At 50.5% G+C, this 16,136-nt stretch overlaps 1 protein-coding gene across 4 annotated transcripts in view; it reads right to left on the bottom strand.

Moving 5' to 3' along the window:
* The window catches only part of FHOD3 (formin homology 2 domain containing 3), a 484,314-nt gene that overhangs the window by 409,328 nt on the left and 58,850 nt on the right, over positions 1-16,136 (bottom strand). For all 4 annotated transcript variants that reach the window (XM_062201570.1, XM_062201571.1, XM_062201573.1 and 1 more), the window contains exon 2: positions 14,884-14,990. In XM_062201570.1, the coding sequence (XP_062057554.1) occupies positions 14,884-14,990 (107 nt within the window). The remainder of the gene's footprint in view (positions 1-14,883; positions 14,991-16,136) is intronic.

Below are 16,136 nucleotides of genomic sequence, written 5' to 3'. Positions count from 1 at the left end.
CAGGGAGAAGGGGCCTCATGCCCCAGGGCTTCAGGCAAAGAAGGGGGCTGGCCAAGGCCTCATGAGGGCTAACAGAGCCCCAGGCTTGTTTTAAAGGGAAGTGGTATTAACTCAATAAATCCCAACAAAAAAGAACACCACATATAAAATGCTAAGATACACAAATCAGAAAATCTTGGTAAGTCAACTTATGTATATGTGAAAATAACACAATAGGACCAAATAATGTTTCTCCTAAGGGGCCAACGCTGTGACACAGTGGGTTAGTCTGCCAAAGTGGGACGCAGACATCCAACATCAGAGCACTGGTTCCAGTCTCAGCTGCCCTGCTTCCCATCTGGCTTCCTGCTACTGTGCCTGGGAAAGCAGCAGGAGACCAAGTACTTAGGTTCCTGCCGCCCACATGGGAGATTCACATGGAGTTCCTGCCTCCTGGCTTTGGCCTGGCCCAGCTCCAGCCATTGCAACCATTTAAGGAATGAACCAGTGCATGGAAGGTCCCTCTGTCTCTCCTTCTCTCTGTGTCACTCTGCATTTCAAGTAATTACAATGAAATCTTTTTTAAAAAGTAGTTTATCCTGAGAATTCAAGAAGAGTTTCAAGAAGCCCAATATCTTTCTCCCCTTCTCCCTCATATCACATACACATGTGGAATTCTTGTTGCATTCTTAGGAGATATATTAAAAAAAAAAAAAAGCCATTATATGGTCCCTTTAAATTTTTTTTCTTTTTTAAGGTCCCTTAAAATTTGATAGCTTCTCTGTCATGTTATTTTCTAATTGGTTAATGCTGATATATTGGAGAAAGTTTTATTTTTTAAAAAAGATTGATTTGAAAGGCAAAGTTACAGAGAGAAAGACACAGAGAGACAGTGAGACCTTCCATCTGCTGGTTCACTCCCTAAAAGACTGCATTTGCCAGGACTGCACCAGGCTATAAAGCCAGGAGCCACGAACCTCATCCAGGTCTCCTATGTGGGCGACAGGGGTCCAAGCACTTGGACCATCTTCCACTGCTTTCCCAGACCATTAGCAGGGAGCTAGACTGAAAATGGAGCAGATGAGACTCGAATTGGTACTTGTATGGGATGCCAGCATCATACATGGCAGCTTAATCCACCATGCTGTAACACTGGCTTCAAAAGTTTGATTTTTATCATTTTACAAATTGCCATCTCATTGCCATAATTGAATCAGAAAGTCTTTCTGGTCATTTGTTAGCTTAGAGAAAATTATCATGTTATCTCTTTTGAAATCATTTTATTCTTGCCCTTCTAGTAACTATGCTCTTTTTTCCCTGTCTCAAGGACAAAAATTCAAGAGGAAAGTTGAATACTCTTAAATATACTTTCCAGCCGGCGCCACGGCTCACTAGGCTAATCCTCCGCCTTGCAGCACCAGCACACCGGGTTCTAGTCCCTGTCGGGGCACTGGATTCTGTCCCGGTTGCCCCTCTTCCAGTCCAGCTCTCTGCTGTGGCCAGGGAGTGCAGTGGAGGATGGCCCAAGTCCTTGGGCCCTGCACCCCATGGGAGACCAGGAGAAGCACCTGGCTCCTGCCATCGGATCAGCGCGGTGCGCCGGCCTCAGCACACCAACCACGGCGGCCATTGGAGGGTGAACCAACGGCAAAGGAAGACCTTTCTCTCTGTCTCTCTCTCACTGTCCACTCTGCCTGTCAAAAAAAAATATATATATATATATATATATATATATATATATATATATATATATATACTTTCCTTCCCACAATGGAATACCATGTCAGCTTGGGTTCAGAAAATAATCCTAATAGACATTAATGTTTATGGAATGCTTATCATGTGCCAGATGAGGTTCTAAGTAATTTACACAGAATTAGTCTGCACAATATTTCTATGAGATTAATAACATCATTGCCATTGTCAAGATAGGAAATCGGAGGCCAGAGAGGTTAAGCAACATGGCCAAAATCACACAGCTACAAAATGCCAGGGCTCAGGCTCATCCCAGGGAGTCTGACCCCAGAGCCTACACCTCTACCACATACAGCTGCCTCCCAGGTACATGTTCCTTCAACTACCCATTTACTGACACCTCCTCTGGGCTGGGCTCTGCAAGGCACACAAAGCACGTGCTGCCCTACAACAGGGACACAGAAATCCTGCCTGTGTCTCCAGCCTGCCGCCTGCCTGCAGAGTCCAGACTCCCCAGAGTATGCAAGCCAGTGTACTAAAAAGTAACGCTCTCCAGGGTTGGTGCTGTGGCAGAGCAGCTAAGCTGCCACTGGGGATGCCTGCATCCTGTAACAGGGTGCCCAGGTCTGAGTCCTACCTCACCTCCCAAAGCACACTCTTGGGAGGCAGTAGATGGTGGCTCAAGAACTTGGGTCTCTGCTACCCACGTGGGAGACCTGAACTGAGTTCCCAGCCCTGGATGTTGAGGATCTTCCAGGAAGTAAATCAGCCAATGGAAGACATCTCTTGGTATCTCTCTAGATAGTCAATGACATAGCCTATTGATTGTTTCTCTGGAGAATCTTAACTATTACAAACTCTGGTATCTACCTTCTTGGAATCAATGAGAGGCTGTCAATATGAATTTGCATGGAGCACTTTCTTGGGCCCTTTCTCCTGGAACTGGCATTCTAGATCATTCTAGATCAGTTTCCTGGTTCCTACTTCTTCTGAGTCCCTTTTTGCAAGTGAGTGAAATGGGAATGTACCAAGCACTGGAATCCGGAAAGCAGTGCAGATGGACCTGAAACTCCCCAGGGACAACCAGATTCCTGGCTTATCAGCACAGGCAATGCCACGGAAACATCACCAGCTTCTGAACGCAGTCATGGCCACTGGCTGCCCACACCCAAGGCAATGCCCCCAAGTGTCAAGGGAACTAACTAAAGCAGATGCACACATCCAGGAGACTCCAATCAGCCAAGAACCTGCTAAGAACAGGAACTTCAGCTCAAGGGACTTCCCAACTTCCTGATTTCTTGGAATATGCAAGTTTCTCCTATGGAGGAAGGCCAATCTGGTTAAAGCCACCATGGCTCAGAGTGCTTCCATTCTGCTCCCATCTCTAGAGAGAGCACTCTTCCAATAAGAAAACCCTGGTGACCCTAAGAGCCAGTGCTTTCGTGACTGCACCAAGTGGCAGGGACCAAGGGCTGCATGGCCTTTTCTGGCAACAGCAGCAGACTCGATGCCCACAGGTATTCCTCCACCCCAGTGAGTAGTGAGCGGTGACTTCCATCAGGGCTGTTAGGTTTGGCCCTCCCACAGAAGCAGGGACTAGGGTCCCCTTAGCAGCTGCCCCAGGAATAAACCGTTATGTATAGGCATCCAGAACTCTAAGACTGGAACAGGGATAGAGATGATGGGCGATTTGAACCAGCCAGAAGCTGGTAGAAGGATAGGGCTAAAATTAATTTGCTCAGAAGCTCAAAGGCCAAGCAAGAGAAGCCATCTGTCATCACAGGCACTTCCAGCCGTGTCCTGCTCTCCCCTATCAACTGCAGGGGTGAACCGCAGGCTCTGAGAGCTCAGACACGTCATCTCTCCGAACCTTAGCTTCCTGGTCTGTAAAATGGGACAATAACATTCTGCCGAGGGTGTGCAGATTCAGTTGGTTTATGAGAAGAGCACACTCTCAGCACGTGCTAAATGAGGGATAATGTTAGGTAATATTCTTGTCTAATATAGGATTGTCCTAGCCACCTCCTGTCCTGCTCTACATTTCTTTCTTAATGTCTGCACACCCGCTCCCTCTCTGTTCCCCTCTTCATTTTGGCCTGCCCAGTCTTCTTATTCCCCTTTCTGCCCGCCCCCATCTTTCCTTTTTTCCTCCTTTTTCTCTCACTTTACTGCTCATTCAAGAATCTACAACCATAATCTATTTGTTTTATTTAACACCCTCCACTATTCTCTCATTAAAATTCAAGGGATGTGAGGCAGGTGGCTGGCACAGCACTTAGGATCACTGCTGGGACACCCACATCCTGTATCTGGGTGCCTGGGTTCAATTCCTGGCTCTGCTTCCGAGTCCAGCTTCCTGCTAATACAGACTCTGGGAGGCAGCCGGTGATGGCTCAAGTAGTTGAGTCCCTGCCTCCCACATGGAGACTTGGACTGAGTCCCCGGCTTCCACCAGAGTTCTTAGACCCCACAATTGCTGGCATTTGGGGGGTGGAGCAGTAGTTGAGGGAGTTCTCTCCTCCCCACCCCCATCCCTCTCAAATAAATAAGACTTAAAGAAAAAAATGGGGGTGAGCATCGTGGCACACCAGGTGAAGCTGCTGCCTGCAACAGGAGCATCCCATATCAGTGCTGGTTTCAGTCTCAGCTGCTGTTTCCAATTCAGCTCCCTGCCAGCACACCTGAGAAAGCAACAGCAGGTGGTTCAAGTGCTTGGGCCTGTGCCACCCACACGGGAGCCCCCGATAGTCTCAGGATCCTGTTTCAGCCTGTCCCAGCCCTGGCTCTTGGGGAGTGAACCAGTGGATGGAAGATAGATTCTCAGGCTCAGTCTCTCTGCCCCTCTTCGCCCCTCTCCCTCCCCCCTCCCCTTCTCCCTCCCTCCCTACTCCATAATTCTGCATTTCAATATAAATAATTTTTTTAAAAAAATTCAAAGAATTTAACAGTGTATTTTTTTTCAAGGGGGTACACTAGTATCTGTCCCTCCTGTGTGCAGCCTTGGGTGTGCTGGTGTCCAAGGACTGGGTCACCAACTTTAACTGCAAAGTTGGTCAAGATCCGCAGGAGATTCACTTGTGCCCAGCAGGACATGCTCGATGACCAAAGGCTGTGCGCTGCAGCAGAGGGACTAGGGAGAAGGGACCTCCCTGCTCTGCCTCCCCAACATCCTCTCAGGCCACCAGCACACGCTGGAGCCCTCTGCTTCCAGTCCCCTCACCTCCTGTTCTGACACCAACACTCAGGAAGAAGCTCCAGGCTCCAGCCTTGGCCATTGCTGCCATGTGTGGAGCGAACCAACTGATAGAAGATCTGTCTCTCCCTCTCCATAACTCTACCTTTCAAATAAATAAATTTAAAAAAAAAACTTATCTGTATAGGTTTTTTTCCTTGTCATTATTCCCCAAGCAGTATAGCCCAACAGCTATCTACATGGCCTTCACACTGTAAGTGTGATGTAAGTGACCTCGGGATGACTTAAGGCCTACAGAACTATGTGTGTAGGTTACACAGACACTACAGCGTTTTACGTATGGGACTTCTACAGCCACAGACTTTGGATCCTCAGGTGGTCATGGAACCAATGCCTCACAGATATCATGGGAAGACTGTGGATAGAGAAAGACCCCCCTACACACACTTCTATTATCGTGCATTCGTGTGGTTACATGAGTTATGCCTGATGAACCAAGGCTGATATAGTATTAAGTCCATCGTTTACATTGGAGTTCACTGTGTGTTGAACAAGTCCAGGGGTCTACACAAATGCATCGTGTTCTGTATCCAACACTGTCTCAGTGTAGTTACACTGCCCTAAAATCCCCGAGCTCCACCTATTCACACATCCCCCTGATCCTTCTACTCTCCGTAGTTCCGCCCCTCTCAAAATATCAGACAGCTGGCTTCATACTACAGGTAACCTTTTCAGACTTGCTTTTTTCATTTCACCATGACTGCGTATTTAAGCTTTCTAGCCTAATAACTCATTTTGTTTTTTAAAGATTTGTTTATTGGAAAGTCAGAGCTGAGAGAGAAAAAGTGAGCAAGCAAGAGAGCCGATCAAAAGCCAGGAGCTCCTTCCAGGTCTCCCACACGGGTGCAGGGGCCCAAGGAGTTGGGCCATCTTCTACTGCTCTCCCAGACCATAGCAGAGAGCTGGATCAGAAGTGGAGCATCCAGGACACAAATCCGCACCCATATGGGATGCCGGCATTGCAGGCAGCAGCTTTACCTGCTATGCCCCAGCACCAGCCCCTCATTTCTCTTTATTACCAAATTAGAAAACCTCCACTGCTTGAATGCACTACAGTTTGCCTCTTCACCTTACTGAAGGACGTCTTGATGGCTTCCAAGTTCTGGTAACTATGAACAAAGCTGCTATAAACACCCATGTGCAGGTTTTTGTGCGAATCTAAGTTTTTACCTCATCTAGGCAAATGCCCAGAGCTGTGATGGCTACATTGTTTGGCACACCTATGTTCAGCTTTGTAAGAAATGAGGCGGCCGTCCTGCAGAGTGCATCTCCCGTTCTGCATTCCCAGCAGCAATGAACCAGAGTCCCATTGCTCCACATCCTTGCCTACACGTGGTACTGTCAGTGTTTGACTTCAGCCATTCTAATGCTTGTGTAGCGTTTTAGTTCACAATTCCCCAAAGACACAGGAGGCTGCACATCCTTCCATATGGTTATTTACCTTATTTACCATCTGAAGATCTTCTTTAACGAAGTTACTTTCAAATCGTTTACTCATTTTGTAATCGGGCTCTTTTCTTACTGAGTTTAAGAGTTCTTTTAGTTATGTGTCCTCTATCTGCTATGTGTGTGGCAAATATTTTCTCCCAGTCTGGAGCTTGTCTTTTCATTCTCTTTGTATCTACTTTTCTCCATGATAAAAATATACTCAAAAATGTTAAGCCCCTAGTACCTGGTCCTTTGGTTTTGTACAGTTAAACCTGACCCCTTACTGAGGTAGCTGGTTACAGCTTCCTTGGGTTACCTGGGGGCCTTGGTCCCTACAGCCAGGTCCCAGGTACCTGCTCACCTGTGGTCAACACATAGGGACAAGACCTGCAGACTGCACAGCCCCTCCCTCTGAGGAACCACCCCCAGCCTCATTGGCCCTTGCTGCTTCTCACCTGGTCCCAGACCAACATTTCTCACTGACCAACTCCCCTGGAGCATGGCTTGCCAGTACTTCACACTAACACGCCTAAACCTCACCTCCCAGTGCCGGCGTGTGGCAGAGCCGGTGAGGCCACCACCAGCAAGGCCTACATCCCATAGGGGCACCAGTGTGGGTCCCAGCTGCTCCACTTCCAATGGCAGAAGACAGCCCAGGTGCTGGGGCCCCTGCCACCCACAGGGAGGCCTGGAAGGAGCTCCTGCTTTCAGCCTGGCCACTGCAGCCAACTGGGGAGTGAACCAGCAAATGAAGACTCTCTCTGTAGCTCTGAATTTCAAATAAATCTTTAAAAGTAAGTAGATAAATAAACCTCACCTCCAATTCATCAAACTGTGCCCATGGGATAGCTTCCCTGCATAGCCTTCACCCACGCACTGTGCGGCTGGCACAGTGCAGCCACATCTCCCCTCCTTCCTGCCTTGGAGCGGGCCCCGGGCCTCCCCCTTTCTCTGTCCCCCAGGGCTCCCCTCTCCCCCGCAGTGGGTCTCCCTGCTCCACGTCCCTCTCCCTCAGCCCACGCTACATCCCTCATCCCCCGAGCAGTGAGCCCCTCTCGCAGCCATTTCTCTGCAATCTGACTCCAACCCTCACCCCTCGCAGCCCCGCTCAGGCTCCCCCTCCTACCTGAAGCCGCCTTCGCCTCATCATAGGCCCTGCAGCGACCGCACTGACAGCCCTTCTGGCTCCGCGTCCAACTCGCTCTGCCCAGCCCACTGCAGCCTCCCGGGGTGCTGGCTCCCCTGCGCAGTGGTTCTCAACCATGGCTGCAGCGTGGAGCCACGAGAGGAGCCTGGCCTCCACCCCCAACACCTGGGCCCAGCCCAAGACCTGATTTAACAGTTCAGAGGCTGGGCGGGCCCGGAGCGTTTTAAACTTCCTCAGGCGCTGCAATCCTCTGCAGCTGTATGCTCCCAGCCGAACCTGCCACCAGCTGAGAAGGCTTTTTCAAAACGCGAGATCCCCCCAGCCCCTCTCCGGGCCTCCTGAAGCCTGAACCAGGAGCTCAGCATTTCCAAGCAGCGTTTCCCCAGGCTAGCCCTCGAGCAAGCTGCAGGCCTGGCTCCTACACACCAGCTCTGAGCCACCCAACTTGGGCTAGCCTTGAACTCACCCCAATAGGGTCTGCAAGGGCAGGGGCAGGCCTGGTGGTCCGCACTGTGAGCCTTGCACAGCCCCAAGAAGGAAAACAGGTGGCCCTTCACACCTGCACCCTCAGCTGAAGGTAAATGGCTTAAGAGGAAAAGAGAAACTTCGGGGCCTGCGCTGAAGCGCCGGCATCCCATATGGGTGCCGCCGGTTCAGACCCGGCTGCTCCACTTCCAATCCAGCTCTCTGCTATGGCCTGGGAAAGCAGTGGAAGATGGCCCAAGTCCTTGGGCACCTGCACCCACGTGGGAGATCTGGAAGGAGCTCCTGGCTTCGGATGGGCGCAGCTCTGGCCATTGCGGCCAACTGGGGAGTGAACCATCGGATGGAGAACCTCTCTCTCTCTCTCTCTCTCTCTCCCTCCCCTTCTCCTTTCTCTGTGTGTGTAACTCTGACTTTCAAATAAATAAATAAATCTTTCAAAAAAAGAAATTTCACTTCTTCAGTCCACACCCTTTCCAGAATGTCTCTTCTCTCTCTCCTTCTCTTTCCCCTTATCTTTTAAAAACACACTAACATCATCATGCACTTTAACAAATAGTTGTATGCAATCATGGATTCCTCTGCAGTATGCTTTCAAATATCCATGGGAAAACACCACCAGTCATCACGAAAGGTCCCCATCCCAGTTACTTTGTTCCTCACTAAGGAGCACGGAGTCATTAGCATACCAACACAGACAGGTTTATTATTTAGCAGCCATCAGTGTGGCTCTCCACCCCACCTGAAACACCCACCTCTCCCTGAGCTCAGCTGGGGTCACTGAGTGGAAGCTCTCTTTTTAGCCTGAGGATTTCTGCTGGTTGTTGGCTTTGGTTAGGATTTGAGGGTTCAGTAGGTTCTTGGACTTAGGTTTAAATGTATTTCAGCGACTTCCTATTCCCTCAGCTCCCAATGTGCGGGAACCCGGACACATGCCGGACTGATTGAGGTTAACTTTTGACTTAACTCCTAAGAGGGAGAAACTGCTACTTAGTCCAGGTTATCACTTTTAGAAGGAAAAACGTCTTTGAGAATCTCACCCAGGCTTTGCAATGCCTTCCTGCCAAAAACCACACCCACCCACAGGCTGTGCCAAAATCTAGGGGGTTCAGGGACCCCCACAAAGACGGATCCTTGGTTCATGAGCTGCAGGCAGAGAAGTGGGTGAATCAGAGCTGGCCTCAAACCCCTCTGTTCCTGTAAGCAAGTCCACCACCCCTGCAGATGGCTTCCTCCAGCCCTTCCCACACCTCCTGACCACACATCCAACCACCCACCTGTCATTTCCAGGCCACGAGGTGCCCCCAGGCCCTCTCCGCACACACACGTGGGGCTGGAGGTGGAGGATGGCCAGGCTCTCAGCGGGTGAGAAGCAGGCAGCATGGCACACCCAGAGAGCAATAGCACTCTGCATAGCCCACCCACCAGCCAGCATAGGCCTGAAGGAAATCATGCCATGGAGGACTACAGCGAGTGCCGCTTTCACTCAGGAGCACCTGAGAACACATAGGCCACGTCCAGCAGCCGTCCTGGTCCTCACGATGTCCCTACAACACTGCTCCTCGGGCCTGTCCTTGGCTCGGCCACGCTCCTGCCTATGGCCCTTCCACCAGTCCACAGCCACCCCGCCCCTCAGGGCTCACCTGAAAGCTCACCCTCTCCAGGACAGCGGCCTGTGGGCCTTGGCTGGCACTGGTTTCCTGTTAGAGGCAATGGGGTAATAGGCACAAAAAGTGCTCTGGGCCACCCTGCCCTACAGGCAAGGCTGCACCTTGGTCTTCTTAACTAAAATGTGAGATCTCTGAGTATTTGTTAACTCTGACAGAGAGAGAGAGAGAGAGGTCTCCCATCATTGGTTCACTCCCCAAGTAGCCACAATAGCCAGGCTGAAGCCAGGAGCCAGGATCTTCATCCGGGTCTGACAAGCAGGTGGCAGGGGCCCAATCACTGGAGCCATCTTCTGCTGCTTTCTCAGGTGCATGAGCAGGGAGCTGGATCAGAAGTGGAGCAGCCAGGACATGAACCGCTGCCCATATGGGATGCCGGCATTGCCGGAGGCAGCTGTACCTGCTATGCCACAGAGCCAGCCCCAAGATCTGAGTTTCGACCTGTATAGACTCCTCCAGTGAATCCCACTTCAGTGTATCTACCAAATTCTGACTGCAGTCACATGTAGCAGGAGCTGCTCGTTGGCAGTGTGTCTTTGCAGTGCCATCAACTGCCTTACCATCTGAGATGCGTCACAACCTTCTGCTGCAAAACAACCCAAGGGGCAAATGTTCTCTTATCCCCATGCAGAAGAAAACTAAGGTTCAGAGAGGCAGAGCTACATCCCCACAGTCACACAGCCAGGAGACCAACCATAGAGCCCGTGTCCCTAGCCACTATGCTACGCTGCTTCCTGGGGTGCCATCAGAGCCACTGCTCGTACAGGGAGGGAAGAGGGACTGGGTGAGACTGGCCTTCTTTTATAAATAAAGTTGGTAAGTGTGCTCACTTTTTCAAGTGCTATTAGAGGTCAAGCAGCGTGCCCAAGGTCGCATGAACATGCCAGGGTCAGGAACAGCTCAGAGGCCTCAGGGCTTCTGTTTCCGGAGCACTGTGCTGAGCTTGTAAATTTCCCCAGCCTTGGGAGGCCAGGGACAGACCTGGCTCTAACTTGTTAGCAAAATAATTGCTTTGTCCTTCCACTTTGGGAGGGCTTTCTCCCTTCTCTGATTAGCCGCAGCCTGAGTGATAGTCCTAAATGACACATGAGTTAATTTTTAGTCTCAACACAAAAGATCAGGGTAATGGACAAAAACACAAAACACTGGGGAAAGTCGCTCATCAGACTCCCAGGAAGAACACCACGACCTTCGGACAACCTGCCGCACACCTGCGTTAGAGCATCACAATTCTAGAACATACTTTGCTGCAATTCACACAAAGAACTCGAGAAAGAACTGTACTTCGCTTGTCATTTTCATGCTGCTGAAAGGCCCATCTTTAAGAAACAATATTTAACTCCCATCGCGGGAGATAGGAGCTCTCAGCAACACAGACTTTGACAAATGCCACATGTCTGGGAGAGGACTGGAGGAGCCCTCGGTGGAGACAACATAGCAAAGGTTCCCAGACACCTGCCACCTGGTAGGGGGAGGCCTCCACCTGCGCTGCTTCCCAGTCAGTTCCCAGGGCTCAGTGACAACACCTGGATAACCCCGCAGAGCCAGGCCAACACCATGCTCATGTCCTCTGCAACGCAGGCTAGGGACACCCAAGACCCCTCCAAGAGATGAGCAAAGGTGGCTTCTTTACACTCCCCTGGGACAAAGGGAAGGGTCATCCTGAGTTTTTATTTCCAGGGACAAAAGGCAGGTCGCTATGCATGAAGACACTTCAAAGGTACACAACCTCACTGTGGGGTGAGTCTGCACACTTGGGGTGTAGCCACCCCAGCAACTGGGGGCTCCGTTCCTCATGTCTGCAGTCCCACCTTCTCATCTCACCAGACTTCATTTTCCCAGCATCCCTTGCTTTCAGCGTGCAGAAATGGGATCCAGGCCCCACATACTGGATGGGCTTGCACTCTAAATAACTCTTGCGTCTTTCCATTCTTTCACGGCCAAGTGATGATTCAGAAGGAAGCACCCTGGTGCTCTCGGAGCAGGAGCCAATGGCTCTTTGGGGACAGCCATGGAGGGACTTGCAGCATGTGCTTGCTGGTGTCGGGGCGAGCTGGGGTGTCAGGAAGGGATGATGGCAGCAAAGATGTTTTCCCTGGCACCACCCTGCAGTGTGGCTGGCACCGTTTCAGCTGGAGGCACTGTCCTAGACTAGGACTGAAGACCTCGCTTGAGTCAGTCTCCTGTCAGCGAAGGTGCCAAGCTTCATGCTGTTTACGACCCAAAGCCCCTTGGCCAGAAGTTCCTGGGAGGGCAGAGGAGTCCAGATTTGGGACCTGGTCACTCCTGTGTGTTCAAAATAGGCTCTCCCCTCCTCTGGCTCAGCCAGCCTGAACGTGTAACATAACTCTCAATGCTCAGTTGTCTCCAGTGAAAAATGGAGACAATAAAATCCAACCACACGACTATTGTGAGAATGAACCATGAAACCAAGACACTGTGAAGAAAGTACCTAGTGCAGTGCTAGGCAAAACAGGTGCTCCGCCGGCGTTTTCTTTCCCACCTTTTGCCCCCACAGCTGTCAAATATACTAGCACTTTCTACCCCTGAGTTGCCATCTCCAAATCATTGACGTTTTGAATAGAAAGTGGGGGAAAAACCCAAACAGGACAAGGTCTCCAGGCAAACCATCACTAGAAACACTTTCTTCAAGTTGACAACAGTGACGTGGTCACATGGCTCCTGGGGTCCCTGTGATCAATAAGCCAGGAGGTCATCCAGCCTGCACTCTGACACCTTATATATAGGATGTCACTGTCAAATACTTGGAAAAAAAAAAAAAACAATTGCAGTGGTATTTTCCCACATCTATCAATTTAACCATTTTTTTTTTTTTTGACAGGCAGAGTGGACAGTGAGAGAGAGAGACAGAGAGAAAGGTCTTCCTTTGCCGTTGGTTCACCCGCCAATGGCCGCTGTGAGGATGAGTGGAATGAGTGTGACTTAAGACACCCCCCAGGTGTGGGCATCTTGATGGTTCCTTGGGTATTTTTGCAAACACTATTGCTGTGGCCCTACAACCACTCTGGAGAGAAGACGGGTATCCTCCTAGAACTTTGCTCAGTCCTACCAAGCATCTCAGTCTTCCTGGTGATCATGGCAATGCCATTCAGGAACCTATTCTGGGACTGTGCCACTCACCTGGCCACCACCCTTCACTAAGTACCTGCCCTGTGCTGAGAAAACAGCAGGTGTTAGGCATCACACAGGCTGAACGGTTCCGACCCAGCAGAATCTTAGAAGCAGAGGAGGACAATTAGAGGCATAATGACCATAAATCACGAAGAGTGTAAAAACCAGGGAAACCCAGGAAGCCTGATCAGCACACAGGGGGGTCAGCTACATGAAACCAGTATGAAGAAGGATCCAACTTTTCCCCGCTCTTTGAGCTATTCACGAAAAATCCTTACTCTTGGAGAGAATTCACTTGACTGTGTTTTCAGCTCAGGCAGGGAGTTGAAACTCCCTTCCGGGCATCTCTGGTACCAGAGTAAGGGCTGAGTGTTATTCAGAGGGCATCGGGGGCCCTAAGCTGGTTTTTAAGGAGGAAGGTGGTGAAACCAGAAACATACTTGGTCCAAATGAGCGAGGGGTGCAAACAGCAGAAACGCCCCATCAGAAGGCTATTCCATTAGTCTAATGGATGTAGGAATGGCTGATTTTGTTGTGGGAACATGGGTAGTTAGGGGAGGAGCTGAGGTCTGACATCTTCTTACCAACCCAAACTACAAACAGGAGCAATGATTGACAGCATCAGTCAAGCCACCGTTGACAGCTCATTGATGACCCAGCCAGTCAGTGATGGACAGCTCCAGGGAATCACGGTTTGACAGCAAGGCCAACCCACCACAGGACGGTGGCGGCCAGGCCATATGACAGCCTGCACAGACCCACGTGACAAGCCCCCTTGTTCCGTGCACCATCCAAAGCTCCCTCTCTGTGCACAGTGCAGGCCCATGTCCCAAGCATCAGCAAACCCCTGCCCCTTTCCGAGAGTTCCACTATGCACCTGACACCGTGACCCTTCTGATATCTCCTTAAAGGGACGTGGAAATGGGTGGTGCTCAAGTGCTGCCCCGAACTCCTCCCCCTTTTGAATACTCACTTGGGCTCCGCCCCGGACATCACCCCCTGTGCCTTCAAAGGAAAGGCCTAATCTTCCTGAGGCTTTCTCTTGACTGGGCCTTTTCCTTCGCAGAAGACTTTTTCACTGTTGGATGATCTTCCTTGGAGAAGGCTTTTTCTTTGTTTGGGGCCCTTTTGCATTTTTGGCTATTAATTCATGCACTACTTGGTTCTTGAGCTTGCACTTTTGTTTTACTCTGAATAAATCCTGCTCTCCTGCACATCGCTAGGCCTCTGCCTCTGGACTCTTTCCCAGGTGCAGGGGAGGATCTGCAATGAGCCAGGCCAGCAGCGCTGCACCCCACACCGCTACCACTTTCTGTGCACATATCTGAGTTTTCACACATGGGTCTGTCGGCTCAGAGCAACTTGAGGTTAGTTAACACAGTCAATCACCATTTTCTCCACTGCAATCAGTAGAAAAGATAATATAGTATGGGACAATTAGAGCATCTGCCAATAAAATAAAAGGTCCAATAAATGGCCTTTGAAAACAACGCTTAAACTGTCAGCGATCCATAAAAATCTGATATCTGTTTGGTTGATAAAAACAATTTAGAATGTACACAGCTGGTGCCGCGGCTCAATAGGCTAATCCTCCGCCTTGTGGCGCTGGCACACCAGGTTCTAGTCCCGGTCGGGGCACCGGATTCTGTCCCGGTTGCCCCTCTTCTAGGCCAGCTCTCTGCTGTGGCCCGAGAGTGCAGTGGAGGATGGCCCAAGTGCTTGGGCCCTGTACCCCATGGGAGACCAGAAGAAGCACCTGGCTCCTGGCTTCAGATCAGCGTGGTGCGCCAGCCGCAGCGCGCTAGCCACGGCAGCCATTGGAGGGTGAACCAACGGCAAAAAGGAAGACCTTTCTCTCTGTCTCTCTCTCACTGTCCACTCTGCCTGTCAAAAAAAAAAAAGTGAAAAAAAAAAAGAATGTACATACTACATGCTTGATTAAACTATATCAGAAATGTCCCTAGGGCAGGCTACCTCTAACTAACTTTATGAAGAAAAGTTACTGGAGTGGACAGGGCCTTCTGCCTGTGTGACTGTGAGCGCAGAGAAGGTCAAAGCTGTGGCCTCAGCATACGCCCGCTCCCCACATGTGCTCTTACCCCGCGTCATCCTGGAAGCCCTCCAGCTCATCCCGCTGCTCGGCCAGGGTGGCTTCCAGGTCCAGGTAGGTGCCATTGTGGGACAGCTGCAGCGTGCAGTCATCCAGCTGCAAGAGAAAGAGCCCATTAAGCCAGCCTGCTCCTGGGATGGGGACTCTGCAAGGGGAAACCACGGTATGTTAACCAGCACCCCTCTGCCACGTGAGTCATAACTAGAAGAGGTAACACGTTAGTGCAAACAGCTGAGGAGCGAACCGCACAGTGAGCGGACAGTTCTTCCCGGCACTGACAGAGCCGCAAAGGCGAGGATGGAAGAGGAGAAGCCCGCGGGACACTGGGTCAGTGCCACTGTCCGCTCTGAGGACCCCAGAGAAGCCATGGATCTGGGGAGTGGGGACCGAGATCATGATGCTGAGAGTTTAAAGACTGATTTGGTAGGGAGAACATGCTGCTGCATTTGATTGGGTGAGAAGCCTGCGTATTCTGGTCATGTGTCATACCTGGCACATCACAAATAATAGCTGCTCAAGAAACAGGTTTAGAACTCAATTGAAAGAAACTTTCTGCGTAGGAACACATCCAAGTTACAATATTTCAAAGACGCTATTCAGTCTCTTTGTTACTGTTTTTTTTTTTTTAATTCCTATTTAACAAATACCTGTGTGTTGTTAGTTTTACTGCAGGCACTGTTCTGAACATGTACACAAGGTACATCATTTAATCCTCACACAAACTCTGTAAATTTTCTTGCTGTCCCATTTTATAGAGAAGGGAACTAAGGGACAGAGAGAGACTAAGTTCCTTGCCCGATGTCACCGTGTGACCAATGGTGGAGCCGGGATTCGGAGCAGTTTGTGTCAAGGCCATGTTCTCGGTCACCACGTGCTGCATCCTCTCTGGGATCAGCTGTGACATCTGAGTGTTCTGGAGCGGTCGAGAACAACGCCATGCATTTGCCAACCCTGTTCCCCTTACCTCCTAGGTGCACAGACCACATCGCCCAGGCCTACAGCCAGGCTCTGGCCACATAGCTGAGTTCTAACCAACAGAATGGGGGTGAACATAACCCTAATAGCCCTGGGCACTGAGTGCCCCACTTCCTTCTATGGACGGATACAGAAGACCCAGAGAAGGACCCCACAGCAGAACCAGCAGGGTGCCCTGAGAGAAGGCGCTCGGCTTCCCGAATCACTGCACAGAACAGAGCAGCCAGACTCTGGTGACCCATCCTGAGCCGAAACCAGAACAAGAAA

This window comes from Lepus europaeus, chromosome 9 (assembly GCF_033115175.1).
Source record: "Lepus europaeus isolate LE1 chromosome 9, mLepTim1.pri, whole genome shotgun sequence".
NCBI classification, from domain to species: domain Eukaryota; kingdom Metazoa; phylum Chordata; class Mammalia; order Lagomorpha; family Leporidae; genus Lepus; species Lepus europaeus.
This window is presented reverse-complemented; position numbering and strand designations above follow the sequence as displayed.